We start from the raw sequence: 17689 nt of genomic DNA, 5'->3' as shown, positions 1-17689 counted from the left end.
CATATTTTGAGGTTTTTAAAAGGTATGGATGGAAGAGGGTATAATTTTAAGTGAGTATAATATTAAACTATTTAAGGAGAACAAACCAGTGGTTATGGGTTGGGGGGGATGGGCAAAATAGGGGAAGGGGATTAAGAAGTACAAACTTCTAGTTATAAAACAAGTCATGGGGATGTAATGTGCAGCATAGGGAATATAGTAAATAATATTGTAATAACTTTGTATGGTGACAGATGGTAACGAGACTTATAGTGATCATTTCATAATGTTTATTTTTTTTAACATCTTTATTGGAGTATAATTGCTTTACAATAGTGTGTTAGTTTCTGCTTTACAACAAAATGAATCAGTTATATACATACAATAATGTTTAAATATATCAGATTACTATGTTGTGCATCTGAAAATAATATAAGTCAGTTTTACTTCAAAAAATAAATAATTTAAAAAATAATAAATAAAAAGAAAGTATCTCCCCTGAAATAAGCCTCCAATCTAGTGTGCTTCTAATTTTAATAGACATGGCAGTACCACTATCTGAGTAGGAATAGTCCCTTTGGAGCAGTTATTGTAATGGGTTTATGTAATATGTCCCTTAACTGACTTAGTCAAGGATAGTTTCTTGTTAGGAATAAAGATGATGAACCCAGGACCAGTGGTTCCAAAGCTCTGGTCCACAAACAAACTGCATTAAAATGACTGAAGGGGTTAAAAACAACAGCAAAAACAACTACCCATTTGCCATCCCCTAAAACTGGAATTCTGACTAAATAGATGTATGGGTGGGCCTCAGAAGCAATATATATTTTTAAAGCTACCCAGATTATGTTATTGTATTGACGAATGTTGGAACTATTACTGAAGATTTGTTATGACCACCCAGATTCAGGAATTTCAGACTGAATAAGAAATGAATAAGATCATTTACTGGTACTCCAAAATCTAGCAATTAGAATGCATTTTAACCAGATTTTCCCAGGTTATAGCCTGGTGTATGGTAGCACTAAATTATTTGTTGAATGAATGAGCAAACTTTGAGTATACTTTACTATGATGTACTAAATTTAAGTGTGTGTGTAAGTATATACATGTGTAGTCTATATTTTAATCACCTAACAGGAATCATCTCCGGGGATTGTTAGCATTTCTTTATCTAAGGAAATAGATAAAGATCATTGATAAAGATCATGATCTCATGCTGATCAGTATCCTATTCTATATCCATTTCTTTCTAGACTTATGTCCTCCTCTTCTTTAGTTGTAGAATCCCTGAGAAGGAAAAAAAAATCACCACCTGCCTTTCAATGGTTTACATAGCTCCAGAGATTTTTGGCAGAGAGAATTCAAATTTCCTTTTGGACCTTATCACAAAGAAACCCAAATAGACATTCTTTTTATTCACCCATTTTTTAACTTTAAATTGTTCCCCTAAGTGTCAAGATCAAAAAGATCACCAATCTTTGGAACTGAGGAGACCATTTGTATTCCAACCCAGAGAAAAATTGAACTCTTTTCATCTTTCTCTGTGTGGATCACAGGAATAATGCCAGAAATCTTAGAAAGGGTCTAAGAATAATAAAATAATAATGAAGGCATTAATTATATTAACTAATTATAGAGTTAAAAAAATAAGACAGATAAGATAAATTTAGAATAAGCTGTATTTGGTTTGAAAGAGCAAAGGCAGAGTGGTGGCATGATTTTTGCCTTCAGGCTTAGAGAGGCATATTTTCAGAACAATTTAAATAGTCTCTTCTAAAGAAACAAATTTATGCTTACATTTATTAGTTAATTTGTCTTGAAAATGCCTTAGGTAGTTTAAAACTAATTATATATGGATGACCTGAGGCAATAGGATGCATGATCGGGTGGGTCTTCTGCAGCTGTTCTTTAACACAATATAGACTCATTTGTGCTTAAGTATTGCACTGGTGTTTGTCATTGAGTTTAAGACTGCTTTTAGTCAAATAAATGCTTCTTTAGCACTAACTGTAGATAAGTCACTATGCAAAAAGGGCAAAAAACACATGAAACATTAATTCCTGTCTTCGAGAAAGTTTATAAATAATAAAAGGAGAGTTTATAAATAACAAAAGGAGAGTTTTGTTATTTATAAACTGTATATGTATACAAAAATGTATATTTCTCAGAGAGGGTTAAGATCTCACCAGTGGTACACACTACTTTGATTTAGTTTAATAAAATTATCTCTAACCACAATGTGTAATGGATAGAAGCTCTAGATTGGCATCTGTTATTTACTTTAAAATATTACAATTTTTCCATCTCTCTGGGTGACACTTTTGTAATCTAAAAAATAAAGGAGTGAGGAATAGGTTTTCTCTAAGTTGCTTTCTTACTTTAATAGTTTGTCCTGTAGCATGTTCATGTTAGTGTGTGTACAGTCTTGGTTTGCAAGATTCCCTTAACTGGAGGATATCAGCATTGAGAAATTCTAGGTTCAGCCCACATACGAACTAGTTGTGTGACTGTGGTTGAGTCAATGAAAAGTTGAACCAGTTGCTATACAAGGTCATTTCTAGTTTTAAATAGTCTCATAGGTTAAAGCGATGGAAAGCCTAGATCATTAGCAAAACATACAAGAAGACACATATAGGATCCTGCAAAACTAGGGGTACAGAGATTCTCACCCTTTCTCTGCTAGGTAGAGAAGAATACACACACCTACACACACATTTCTGTGCGTATGTCTGCCATTAGTTATGGCTATAGATGGATCATAACCAGAGGCAGCTTATGTGATTAGGTATAAATATGTACATCATTCCCCCCACATTTATTTTCTAGTCATAGGGGTTTTCATCAAATCAGGAGGAAAAAAGGAAGAGAGAGAGGGGCAAGATGGAAGCTTGAAGCCTAACTACCTTTCCAACCCTCCTTTCTCCAAACACTATCCACTGCATCATTTCCTTGGTATATGGGGCACTTGATCCTCAGTTTTGACACCATCCCAGCTCAGTGTCAGGGACTAAGCCCCAACCCATTCTTCAGGAGAAAGCCCCAAACCACTTGCTCCTTGGAGCAACCACTCACAGAGACAGGAAACCTACTGATACAATGGGGGAAAAACAAACAGACAAATATTTACTCTGGCTTAAGATCATTCCACATTCAAATATTGTGTCTACCCCTTTCTAGCTGTTGACCCCATGCGAGTTGCTAAACCTTCCCAAGCTTATGTTTCCTCATGTGAAAAAAATGAAACTGGTAACTGTGTTTAAGATTACTTTGAGATGGTAGATAACCTTAATACTTCATTAGGTACTCTCTCACTACCTAATGATAGATAGATACTATCTCCTAGATAGTAGTTGCTTTTATTATATATCTAAAATTATATCGCACGGAAAATCAAATGCATAGACTCATTTATTGTTAAGGGCATATTTATGAATACACATGTATATCCATGGTCCTACCCATTAGGGTAATCACATTTGTTATATAAAAATTTACCCAGTAGTTACTCTTCTAGCTCCTAAGAGTATTTGCTCTTCAAGGAGGATCCTTTAGAGACCATCTAATCTAGTGACTTTCAAATTTTATGTTTTAGAGATAGGATTCCATGATAATTATTTAAAAAAAAAAAAAGCTGGTATAGGGGTTAGCGGCAGAGGAGCTGGTGATTAGGGGAGGTTGAGTGGGTTGGTCTCCAGATGACCTCACCCACTTTTCAACCAGAATAACTCCAATCATGTATGTTTAGCCTTAATGTATTTTTTCTGGAAGTGCTTTTTATTGTTTAAGTCACACCTCCATCACCAAAAGCAACAACAACAACAACAACAACAACAAAAAAAACCCCACATAGATTCAGTCCAGCCCCTCATTGGCATACGAGGACTGAACCCAGCAGGCCTTAAGTGACTTGTGGAAGGTAACATAATGGTTGTTAATGGCCAAACCAGAGATTAAAACCACTTTTTCTGCCCTTTGTTTAATTGTTTGGTTTATTTTTTCCTCCCTTTCTCTTCATTTCCTTCACCTAACTCACTTTTTTGAAAAGTTTCTGGGTTGGAATTTCAGAGGTTGATGTATAGGAAACTGAAGGGGTTTTAAATTAAACCTGTTTTTAGTATAATATGTTTCTGTCATATGCTCTAAAATGTTTACTAAAACATAGGATAAATGTAATGCATTTGTGACTGTAATTTAAAAATTGGTTATTTTGGGGGCTTCCCTGGTGGCGCAGTGGTTGAGAGTCCGCCTGCCGATGCAGGGGACACTGGTTCGTGCCCCGGTCCGGGAAGATCCCACATGCCGCGGAGCGGCTGGGCCCGTGAGCCATGGCCACTGAGCCTGCGCGTCCGGAGCCTGTGCTCCGCAACGGGAGAGGCCACAACAGTGAGAGGCCCGCATACCAAAAAAAAAAAAAAAAAAGGTTATTTTGGGCAAAAGTCATCAAATGTCATATTCCATCTAGGAAATGAATGAATAAAAATGGCCATAGTCAGCATTAAATATTTTATAAGGAGACAGTTTACAGCTGTATTAGAATCTCAAACTAAAAGGAAATTAAACTAATTTTTTATGTAAACGAATTGTTTTCATAAGGAAGCACAAGGGAAATTAAGTGTATAATCATGCCTGAAAGTCAGGATTTTTCCAGGAAGCAAGTTTCTTGTGTGAATTTCTTGAGGTATTTGGGAATATCACCATGAACCCTCCAAATTCCTTCTAATTTACATATCATGATGTGTGATAGCCTCAAAGTTTCAGACATTTGAAGTTTTGAAGAATTAACAGACTTTTCTGAACCCTCTATTAATGGTGATTATTGTTGTAAACTATTATGACAATGGACTGTATTTTTAAATGATGACCATAACAATATCTCCAGTCTCACATGTTCCTCTGCAATGTGACCTTATTCTTCACCAACAAGAAGTGAATTCTATTTCCCCTCTTCTTGAATCTAGGAAGGCTGTGACTGCTTTGCCTGATAGACTACACACAAATAGTAGTGTATGACTTCCAAGGCTGGGTCATAAAACTGATGCAGCTTCCATTGTGTTCACTAAGAGCTTTGAGCCACCATGTTAGAAGTTTGACTATTCTGAAGCCATTATCTTGTGACATGCTAAGCTACATGGAAAGGCCACATGAGGCACCCCTGGTTGGCAGGCAGTCTTATTCTTTGACTCATTCAACCCCAGACTCCAGCCATGTGATTGAAACCATCTTGGACCCACCAGACCATCCCATCTACCAGAAGAGTACCACTGAGTTTCCTCAATGACTAGAGAAGCAAAGGCCCACCCATCTGAGCCCTGCTCATGTTTCTCACCTACAGTATTGTGGTATTAATAAAATGAAAAAGTTGTCTTACACCACTAGTTTTTAGGGTCATTTATTTCACAGTAGTGAAAAACTATTATAGATTTAGTTAACAAGTATCAATTCATTAGGCCCAACTTGGAGATTCAGGGTTGATTAGAGCAGAAACATAATATCTATATATTTTATTGGTTTGTTTAAAATTTTTATTTATTTTATTTTAATTTTATTTTTTAAGTTTATATAATTTAATATGCTAAAAATGAGAAAATAAACAGGGTACGGGGACACAGAGTACATTAAGGAAAAGTAATTTCAAGATTCTCTTCATTTTGATTGTATTGCTTTCTTGCCTTCAGGGGGTAAGATTTTTGACTTCAAAAGTTATGAAATATTTAAGAGAATTTACATCTTGCTATTTTCTCAGCAGTCCATGTGTCTGGATAAAGTTTATGATTATTGAGAAGTGTCAGTGCCTCTACAATGGAAATTTTGCCTTTGGGAATGTTCTTAATATTCATCATGTCAGGATGATGGTTTTCCGGCAAGCTGAACTCCTTTGGCTTCTGACGTTTTCCTGCATCCTTTACCTGCACAGAAGACACGGGATCTTTGGAATCGACATACACATCTTTTAGTAATGACAGCAGTTTGTCATCTTTTCTAGCAATTTCTCCCTTAATTTCTGGATGGCTGCTCATCTGCTTTCGCAGGAGGTTCTTGGTGGAGGGGTGCCTGGGAGCGGGGAAGGGCTTCATCTTGCTGATTTCCCATTGCGCCCGGTTCTCTAGGTTGAAATTCCTGATTGCGTGAGTCGCCGCAGCCCCCATCTCTTCACAACATGATGCCTGTAAGTTCACACCACACATGTGGTTAAACACTGTCATGGGCAACCTCCAGGGTGCACTGGGCTAAAAAATTGTTTTAAATAATAGCTTTCTTGAGGTATAATGTATATACATACCATAAAACCACCCATTTTAAGTGTACAATACAATGATTTTTAGTAAATTTACTGAGTTGTGTGGAATTAACATCATCTAAAATTAACCCAATTTTAGAACATTCCCTCCCACCCACCCCCAAAAAAAGCCTTACAGAGGAATTTTAGAATATTTTCCATAAGTAGGTCCCTTGTGCCCAACTGCAGACAGTCCCTCTTCCTACCCCCAAAGCCACTTAAGTTTAACTTTTTTCTGCCTCTGTAGAACTGATGATGTGTCTTTGATCTGGTTTTGGACTCCCAGGGAGTTCAAGTCCAGAAGATCAAGCAAAACGTGTGAATCTGGAGCTTCCTTGAATACTGGGTCTGAGTTATTTTCCTGTTAGACTCTGCCTTGTTCTCCAAGAGCTCTTTAGTTTCTGAGTCCGTAACATAGTTTTTAAGAGCGTGAACCTTGGATTGTCTCAGTTCAAATTGTATTTTCAACACATATTAGTGTGTGTCATTGGACAAGTTACTTAATTTTTCTAATTCATAGTTTACTAATTATAAAAAGGGAATGATGTTATCTACCACATGAAGCTATTGTGAAGATCAAATTAAATAATGTACTTAGAATAGTACCCAGCATGGTAATAACAATAATAGTAGCTGTTATTTAATGAGTACTTATCAATTTAGCTGGCACTGTACTTTACATATATTAACTCATTTAATTTTCTCCCAAACTCCATGAATCAGGTGACATTACTGTTCATATATGAGAATCTGTGTACCCATGGGCAAATTACTTAATTTCTGCTTTTCTACTAGAAAGTACCAAAGCTATTAACACCCAATGAATAATTGTTTTATTTAGCATGGAACTTACTAGGAACTTGCTTGAGTCATAGCTATTAGAATTCCCTCATTTCTCTCTTTGGAGTCTTAAAACCTGTGAATTTTTCTGTCTTCTCGGCCAAACATATTCCAACACACACACACACACACACACACACACACACACACACACACACACACACCCCACTTCTTTTGGATTGCAAATGTCAATCTTAAACATGGTAGTTTCTTTTCTTTTTTTTTTTTTTGCGGTATGTGGGCCTCTCACTGTTGTGGCCTCTCCCGTTGCGGAGCACAGGCTCCGGACGCGCAGGCTCAACGGCCATGGCTCACGGGCCCAGCCGCTCCGTGGCATGTGAGATCTTCCCGGACCGGGGCACAAACCCATGTCACCTGCTTCAGCAGGTGGACTCTCAACCACTGCGCCACCAGGGAAGCCCCATGGTAGTTTCTTAATAAACACTAACTAAAAGAATGGATCAAAGAACAGATGCATCTGTGTCTTGAGGATGTCTGCAGCCAAGTTTGGGAAGGGGTAAAAATCAAAGATCAGATGGCTATAGAGGCTCGGGAGACGTCTTTGGTCATGTAAAACATTACTCCAAAGATCCCAAAATATAAAAGTCAGTGTAATCTCAGACATTGTCTCCTTTAGTGACGCAAGAATGTTTTAAAGAGTTTTTGTGACAACATATGGAAGTACTTTTTTTTTTTAAGTTAAGGAGCCTAATCACTTAATCATTGTAAGCAATTCACCAAATATTTGGTCATGAGAAAGAAAAACATTTAAATTACTATATCCAATGAGCATATTTTTGATGTTTGTTATAAAACTTGTGTATGCTTGAAGACAAAGGACTTTAGAACGCTCCTTTAGCTTTAAAATGTATTATATTTCAGAATGATTTGTCAGATAAAGATAACAGTGATCTTAATTCCAATGCAAGATGATAAATATGATTTAAAAGTAAGAATCATAGTATATATACTATGTATATGTAGTTTACATATAAACTTGCTTTTTGACCTGAAATATTTTATGGACATATTTCTTCGTCAGTGTTTGTCATAAAATGCATACAAGCAACTACTTTGGATACTAAAAACATCCTAATTTGGGGTCCATAGTCCCTGGATTATATTACCGTAGGTAAAGCCAGTAAGATATTAACATTTAAAAGCTTTCGGTTCTTCTGTTCTCTTCAAGAGTCTATCAGAGACTCTTATTTATCACCTTGTGTAAGATATACAGGCAGAACTCTTCATCAGGCATGTCATTATTGCCAGATAATTAGGCTGATGAGATCATGGACAAACAATTTTATTTGGAAAATAATAGGGAAAATATTTCTTATAAATATTTGTCGATATCTATCTCCCAAATAAATGTGTGCTTTTAGTTAGTGATGATACTTTGTTTCACACTTTTATCTCTGTGCTGCATTTTAACTCAGTTTTGGTAACATGGCTTTTGCTTACAACCTCTCCTAAGCAGCTAGTCATAGAACTTTAATACACAGGAATGATAAATTATAAAAACACATTTGCTGCTCACTCTCTGTTAAACTTAGCAACAAAGAAGCAGCTGGTACTTTATTGCCTATAACTTCCTACATATTTCCCCAAAGTTCCAGCTAAACAAGAATACATTTGTGTTTTATTTTCTTCTAATTAAGTTGAAGAGAAAAACAGAGTCAGGGATTGATGGCTTTCAGATTTAAAGCATTTCTGTTGTAATTGTCAGGCAATCAATTAACCAATTTCTGAAGGACTTAATCTTTTTTTTATTGTTATGTTTCTCATTTCCTTCAGTTTTATCCTTCTAAAAGGAAAGGTTTTTTTTTTTCTTCTTCACTTTTCAGAGAGAGAATTCATCAACTATAGGAATGAGCAAGACAGATCAATGGCAAATTTTAAATATAGTCCATATGAGATTGTTTTCCAGATGTAAACTCTACAAATCTCTTTTTATGAACTATCTTTAGATTCATTTACTCTACCAAGAATCACTACAGGTTAAGGGCTCGAAGGGATTAAACAGGAAAAAGTACATTAAGAATGATTAAAATGTCTCCTTCCAAAGTGAATAAAGTTTTTAACATGGAATAGCTATTCATGAATCATTCATTATTTACTTTCAGTAATTTTGGAACTAAATTGGTCTAAGCACTGCAGATGTTATTATTACATTATTTTAAAGATTGGGGCCTAAGATGGGCTTTTGGTGTGCTAATACAATTTTGCATTTTAGATAGGTAGTGGTTACATAGGTGTGGTCACTCTGTGTTTATTCATTAAGCTGTACAATTATTATTTGCATACTTTTCTGGATGAATTTTATACCAGAACTTCAGAAGGAAAAAGAATTCCTGAGCCATGACTGAATGTTAAAGATTGGACACTTCCTCAAGTTGTCAAAGATCATCTTCCAGAATTTTGTAAAATTGAATGCAATATTCCTCATCCCATCACATGCAAATAACTAATATTACCTCAGAAAACCTGATATAAACATTATTTGCTATTGCTCTTTTATGAAGAATTCTATACTAATCTTCTCATAGCAAGGAAATAGAGTTTGTACTAAAATTCTAGTTATAGGATTCAGAAAAATGTAAGCAGGATCCACCTACTTTTTTTCCATTCATGTCTTTTAAAACTGTATTCTGGTGTTCATTAATTCACAAAAAAATGTACAATGCCTATTATGTGGCAGACACAGTTCTGTGAATGCAATAATATAATGAATCAAACAAAGGAAAAAAAAAAAACTCTGCCCTTAAGCTGTTCAAGTTTTTCTTATAATACTGATGTTAATCACTGTGATTGAGTTAAATGATAAAGCTCTATGTACATTAGATGTTTTGAGAGTGAGGGCCTGATGGACTGGTCCTGCTTGGTTTAGTCTGAGACATCATCACCAAGCAAATGATATCTGAACTGAGACTTCAAGGATGTGTAAGTAAAGTTTATTATTTGCTATAACAGGAAGTTCAGAGTACAGCAGGTTATTTTTCCGCAGGCTTAACAGTATTATTTGCCATTCACAGTGCTGGCTTCATCTTAGGTCTGGTTACCCTTGTCCTCATGAGACAGCTGCCAAAAGCAACTATGGAAGCATACTTCTTTCTCATGTCCAGCAGGAGAGGGAAAAATGTTACAATTCACTAATTCATTGAGGAGTGTCATACGCTTTTAGGCTTAGGTCATTCTGGAGATTCATATGGGTTAATGCATACTTGAACATTTCAGAATTTTGTGATGAAGGTAGAAGTCAGGTGTGAGGTATGTGAGGGGTTGACTCCTGACCAGGCAACCAAGGACTTCCACCACAACGGGGACCTTAAACAGGGTAGTCAATGAATAGGCCTAAGAAAGGCAAAGGTTTCCTGAAATTTTACTGACATTTAAAAAATCTGTGCATATATTCATTTTGCCGGGGAAAGGGAGAAAATCTTTCAGTATATTTTCTATGTGGTACATGACTCTAAAAAAATAATTAATGCTCCAAAAAATTGATGCTCAGAATAATCATGATAATCTCTCACAACACTTTTACCTTATAAAGACTGCCTTATTTTATGCTAATGATGTTTCCGGTAGGCTAGCATTGCCTACATTATCATTATCATCATCATCAATATCATCATCATCATCACCATCATCATCATCATGCTATACTATTACACTTTGAGTAGTGAAGTGAGTTCCCCAAGGCCACACAGCTGATGACTACTAGGTTTATTAGGAATTATCACTCACTATTGAATGATTTTTCTTTACTGCTTGCCTTGGAAGAGAGCAGAGGAAGAACAATAAACATACCAGTCTCAACCCATTTCCTACACTACCTTTCCTAATTCAGATGCTTTTAAAAAGACACTATAGCAAAGTTCTTAAAATAGTCTTTGCTTTAACTCTTAGATAAAAATCAGAATTAGAAAAATAATTTTCATCAAAAGCATCTGGATGATGCATAATTTGGAGAAAATAAAAGTATGATTAAAATTATTAAATGAGTAAAAACACAGCACATGGATCTATACGTAATCATTTAGTCAAAAGAGGGCCTTTTGGTGGTGGAATGATTAAAATGCAATAATGAAAGTATTTAAGTAGTTTCTAATATGGAAATATGTAGAAATCTATTCTTATACTTGTGTTCATTGGATAATTATTTCTAGGCTATAAAAGATTATCTCAAGTAGAAAAATTAGAATTGTTTATTTTAAATGTGAGTTAACAATCCAATTTTTATTCAATCAAGCAATCAGCTCTCTATCTTTTTTAAAGTACTGATTTCAAGGTTGATATTATTTCTTTTTTCAGCAAGGCAGAATAACATTTAACAGAGATGTTAGCAAGCAGCTCGTTCAGTTTACCACATGTATAGAAAGTGATACCCTTTCTACTGCTACATGTCCAAGTGTTTGTACTGAATGCTTCCATAATGTCAATAATGATCCACTATTCAAAATTAGATGTAGCCCTGGTTTCTCAAATGCTTGAGTGATAATTTTCTTTAGTAATTGAGTTCCTCATAGAATTCCACTGCTTGATTACTTGCTCAGTAATCTAAGCATATTAATTTGAAAAGCTCCATAAGCGTGTGGCCAGGATAATGGCAGTGAAGTAATTGCAAGGAAATCTTTTACAACAGGCTTATTTTCATCTAATAAACTCTTTCCTGATGGTTAACCGGCATGCAGTGAATGTGATATGAGTTCTAAAATGTATGTGCATTAATGTATCTGTTGAGATGGTTGAAGGTTAGATATTCTAGAAGGCGCTTAATAAGCACTTTGAAAAGATGTTTTTAAAATAGTGTGTGTGTGTGTGTGTGTGTGTGTTAGTTTATTAGGAGATATGGATTGTAAGAGGAAGACAAGGTCACTGAAATTATGCTAGATGCCTTTCCTATGTTGTCACAGGTAATCCTCACATTAACACTGTATAAGAATCTACTATCCCTGTTATGCATATAAGGATAAGGGAACTCAGATTGGTGAGTTTATTTGCCCAAAGTCACAAGTCTAGACCACAAGTCAGTTCTGCCTGATTCTAAACCAGTCCATTCTTCAGTTCCTGCCTCATCACAAAAGGTTAGCTATAATTTTAGAGGTATATTCTAGCACTTTACACTAAGTATAAGGGCTCAAGTTTCAAAGCCCAGAGTTATATTAGATAATGCCTCCTAAATGGAAAGGAGGACCATAAATGTTGAATCTATTCTGGGGAACTTATAAACGAGCATTGTACAAAAATATCATATTACTATATTTACTAGTTTGTTGTATCTTTTAGATGCCACATATAAGTGATATCATACAGTATTTATCTTTCTCTGTCTGACATTTCAATTAACATAATGCCCAGTAGGGAGAGGGAAGAGGGGAAGGGTAATATAGGGGAAGGGGATTAAGAGGCACAAACTGTTAGGTATAAAATAATCTACAGAACCGATAGCTAGTGGGAAGCAGCTGCATAGCACAGGGAGATCAGCTTGGTGCTTTGTGACCACCTAGAGGGGTGGGATAGGGAGGGTTGGAGGGAGATGCAAGAGGGAAGAGATATGGGGATATATGTATATGTATAGCTGATTCACTTTGTTATAAAGCAGAAACTAACACACCATTTTAAAGCAATTATACTCCGATAAGGATGTTAAAAAAACAAAAAGCTACAAGGATATATTGTACAACACAGGGAATATAGTCAATGTTTTGTAATAACTACAAATGGAATATAACCTTTAAAAACTGTGAATCACTATATTGTACACCTATTAGTTATATAATATTGTACATCAAATATACTTCAATAAAAAATTGCATTATCAACTGTCAACCACAAGAAGGCAAAACTCCATATTTGTATCTATTTTTATAACAAGTACAAAGTCAGCTGACTATTAGCATTTTAGAGAAGTGATGAAGAATAGATTTCTTGGTTGCTATTCTATGAATGATACCACCAACAAATCTAATTCACTGTGAATAATTCCAAAGGCATTTCTAATACCTTATTATGCTTGAAAGATTCTGAAATTTAAGCCGAGCTGTTAGCAAGAACACAACTTTTGTTGTTTTTATTCTAAATTCTGTCCTATAAGCTGTTCAGTACCTTAAATTTCATCAGATTCTGGTTAAGTGAAGCCCTTATCAACTTCTATAGAAACAGATTTATTTGGTAGGCGTTTGCTTGACTTTATTACCTTAATTTGTAGCTCCTCAATTAATCTATTAATTGAGTGGCTGTTTACTTCAAACACAAGGCCTTAATATGTCAAATCATACAATAGTAAAACAAAACATTGTGATAAAATAGCACATGCATAGTATCAGTAAAAGAGCACATGCTTGTAGTAGCCCACAGACTTTATGAAACGTGGATTACCATATCAGTCTATATTATATTCTAATTATCTCATATTAACATTCTATAATGGGAATTTTTGATATAGCTTCTGGTAACAGGGCCTATTGCTGCCTTTCATATCTGGGTTTAAAAAATACAAATGCACATACAAAAAAAACCAAAATGAGTTTTTCATTTTATTTTGTTTTGTTACGGAGCAAGATTTTGGAGATAATAATAATTATTATTATAGTAATGTATTGGCACTGCACTGTACAATTTTCACATCACTTTATGGTAATCATTGTATTTGATTCCCACAACAGCACAGGTTATATAGGGCAGGTAATCGTCATCTACCTGTGACTAAAAAGCAACCCCAGCCCCCCACCCCTGCCCAGGGCTGGCAAAAGGTCGAAGAGAAAAAAGAATCAGGCCTAAGAAGGATAATGACTTCTTTGCTTGTTTTTAACCCTGGTTTTCTGTGTCCCAATAATTATCTCCTTGGTAGAATTCTCAAACCTTTTCTCTATTCTCACTCCTACCCTCAAAGACTCTTACCTTTTCTTCCCCTCAAGCTCGTGGGACTTAGGATATAATAGCCTAAATCTTGTTTTCTCTGACATGTAGATACATTTTCCTTTAGTCCTTTCCATGCAAAAATCCTACTGTTAAAAATTATTTTAGTTTTTCCTTTCCTGTGCAGCTTTAGGAACAAATGAGGTGAGGGACTGGAGAATCGAGTACGTTTTCGCTAACTGCCCTATTTTTTATTGGTTCACTATTACTAAGGGTGGGAAAAAAGTCTAAACTTGAAACTGCATTTTATTCCCCTGAGACAGTTGGTAAGGAATTTGGTAGGCTAATTCCTGACAGCCACAGGAGAAAAAAAGAAACGAGAAAGAAAGAAATGTGTGACTGGGAAATCTGCCAGGCAGATTTACCCAATCAGGAGATACCAGGCTTTCTTCATCCCACACAGCTGAATCCTAATCCCTAACTGCCCCCCTCACCTCAGTATACAACTCCATCACTTTCACTTGCTCAGACTAGCTCATTCATGCAGCTTGCTCATGCAGCTCATTCAGCTGCATTTGTAGGATGCAGAAACAACAGCTTTGGGGCTGTATTGGAGGGAAATCCCAATGCACCTGTCTAAAGGGGACATTGAGGTTGCTGGGATTCCTAAACAGATCTTGAGAAGGTGAGAATATATGGTGTTCTGGCCCTTAGCTTTGCAACTCCAGATGAATTTATCCTGGTCACATAGTTCTTTAGTGTTCTTACAGACAAGTATGTGTTGAATGTTGTGACTTGAGAAAAGGACTGGCATTGTTTACATAAAGAGATAAATTCTAACTTACTGTTTATTGACTTGGAAATCAATCTTTGGAAGAAAACAGGACGCATATTACTTGAGCAGTAACATAGGCATTTGAGCTTCAGTCTTCTCAATCATAAACTGAAAGTATTGGATAAAATGTACTTAGGTGCTTCGAATTTAAAATTCACAGCTTCTTGTGACAAGTAACGTACCACTTATGCTAAGTCGTTTCACCATTGGCCATGTTATATTCAGTTATAGCTAGATTCAATTTTTACATGGATTTAAGTGCTTGGGGTTGCTACAGAGGTCTCTTTAAGAAAGGTTGCATTTTAAACTTGTTTGGAAATTTTGAGAAAGCTGGGCAAGTACTTATTTTAAATTAAACAAGATGAACCACAAAGCAAGATGAAAAACAAACACAAAAATGACAGTCACAGTGATAAAAAAAAAAAAAAAAAAAAAACAGGCCAGAAGAAATGAAAGGTGAATTGAAGCGCCAGGGAATGTTTAATGTGGAACGTACCTGAAGAGGGGGAAGTCTCTTGCTTTGTTACTATTAATCATTTGAAGGCTCTGATGTATGAAAAATGAAACAGATTTGTGTTTGGTTAAGCAGAAGTGAAACTAACAAGTAGAAATTATTACAAGTAGCTAGATATTTGACCCTAAAAGAGGAAGAAGTTTCTAGCAGTTAGACTTGTCCCACAAAATAAACTTCTGGAGTGGTAGTGAGTTTAACACCTGAGGTACTGGAGGTAACAAACATCACAGTGACATTACAACTAGAAGCATTGCATTTGGATAAGTCTGAAATGTCTATAATCCCATAACCCTGATGCAAAGAGAACACTGAAGCATTACAGGGATTCGTTTCCTTGGCTTGGTAGCCTTGGCATGTGGCAAAATGCCAGCAACTAGCAAAGCTATGAGTATTTTTACTTCGGCTTTCTCCTTCTCCATTCTATACTGTTGTGGGTAAGAGGCCCAGAAGTTTCAACTTCCAGACAGGAATATCCTGGCAAGACTTATATGATTAAAAAAAAAAAAAAAAAGTCTTTTAAGTAGGACCTTAAAAAACACGTTTCTGTTCAGTAGATTTACTTATTATAATGTAATAACAGTCTACTTGTGTTTAAGGCAACTCTTTTCAACTCCAATCAAGTAAGTTAGTTTCAGTTTTCCCACAAACCAAACAACTATTGTGTTGTTCCAGCCTGTCAAAATGTTCTACGTAAAATCAAATTTACAAGAAAGATATCTTGTTATGTATTGTTTTTCTTTCCTTTCTGAATTTTTTTGGTCTTTTTTCTGTCTCTTTTTATAGAGACTAACTCAGTTTATTTCTTACAACATTTATTTTCAGAAAAGAGATAACTAACTCAAAATAATCCCTTTGAGGAGGAAAAAAAAATCAAATTCATAAACAATAGACTAAGGAGGAGTTCTTTCCTCATTATGCTATTTCCACATTATGCTATTAATTTTGCAAAACAAGCAAATGAAAGAAATGCCCGATTACAACAGTAATTATATCAGAGAAATTTAAATACCCTCAATTTTAAAATGCAGCCTAAACTGAGCAGGTTTGTTGGTAGGCTGTTGAATACTTCAAGCATAAAGACTTCTTGTCATGTAGACCTGTATTTGAGTGCCGCCTGTACCATTTACTAGTTGCGTGATTTTGGACAACTTACGTACTCCTTCTGAGCTTCAGTTTACTGAATTTGTAAATTAGGAATAATAAAAATACCTACTTCAAAGGATTTAATGATAATACAAATAAAAAACTTAGCCTAGAGATACCTGGATCAAGTTTAAGTATTCATTGAATGTTGGTCATTATTTTAATTAACTTGAGGAGGATAAAGCCCATAGTTTTACTAACATCTCTTTCTTGGATAGCTCCTTGTATGTGGACTTTGAAAGATAAGTGGGGAACATTATTTTAAAATGATATTGTGGCTTATATTTGTTAAAACTCTTTTTTTTTTTTAATGAGTCACCTTATTCAAGGGTTTTTTGTTTTCCTTGTAGAGAAGCACAGAAGGAGACTAAACAGAAAAAAAAAAAAAAAAATGAAAAGGATGTTGGAAAAGCCCAACTGCCTTTTAAATATTTTTGATTCCTGTTCACCAGAGATTTTAAAGGAAAATAGGGCAGAGTGGGGCAGTGAATATAGTCATTAATAAGATAGATACCGGTCAGTATAAATATGTGGATCTGTGGGTTATGGAAGATTGAACCCTTGTGAGGAACAATACACATTTAAGAAAAAGTATGCTTTTTTTTTTTAAATTTGTGATTCAGTCATGATTTTAACTCAAAATTTTTTAAAAAAATCTTTTTTTTCTTTAAATAGCGTTGATGATGATCTGAAGATACAGAATTCCATGTAACATGTTCCCATTCTAGCGAAAAGAGTGAATTTACTAGAATTTTGGGTCCTTTATCACTAATCAGTCTTTAAAATACTAAGTTCTGACATAGAAAATGAGAATTTTTTTTCATGGTCAAGAATGTTGAGTAGGATCAAGAAAGAATAAGTTCTAGCCCTAGTCTTACTGCTTTACTGCTGTATATACATTTACATTTTAGATCTCATTTCCCTCATCTGTAAAACATGAGCCTGGACTGGATATGCTCTTGAACTTCTTTTCATTTAGAAATGTCTGCCATTCTAAGAATTCTTTGAAATTATATTTTTAACGCTAGATATATATTTTGGCCATATACCACCATACAAAAATGACTAATTTCTCAAAATGTATTTTAAGGACCACTTGAATTAAAATCACCTGAGCTGATTGTTAGGCATACTGATTTGGGAGTAACAACCTCAGTCCCAAAGCATCATTCTTGAACGTGGTGTTTACAATCTGTGTTTTTAACAAGCTGTTCAAACAACCTATATTCCAGGTGGCTGT

General features: G+C 35.2%; 2 protein-coding genes across 3 annotated transcripts in view; one reads left to right on the top strand and one right to left on the bottom strand.

Annotated features, from left to right (window-relative positions):
* Positions 1-17689, top strand: part of ERBB4 (erb-b2 receptor tyrosine kinase 4) — a gene marked incomplete at both ends in the record, with an annotated part of 1126414 nt that overhangs the window by 199129 nt on the left and 909596 nt on the right. The window lies entirely within an intron of this gene.
* LOC309963362 (NADH dehydrogenase [ubiquinone] 1 alpha subcomplex assembly factor 4-like) lies at positions 5694-6128 on the bottom strand (the record flags this gene model as incomplete). The annotated part of the gene is made up of 1 exon (XM_082841680.1): positions 5694-6128. One exon carries the CDS (start codon positions 6126-6128, stop codon positions 5694-5696), a length of 435 nt encoding a protein of 144 aa, XP_082697806.1.

This window comes from Leucopleurus acutus (assembly GCF_964270905.1).
Source record: "Leucopleurus acutus genome assembly, chromosome: 6".
Classification (NCBI taxonomy): domain Eukaryota; kingdom Metazoa; phylum Chordata; class Mammalia; order Artiodactyla; family Delphinidae; genus Leucopleurus; species Leucopleurus acutus.
This window is presented reverse-complemented; position numbering and strand designations above follow the sequence as displayed.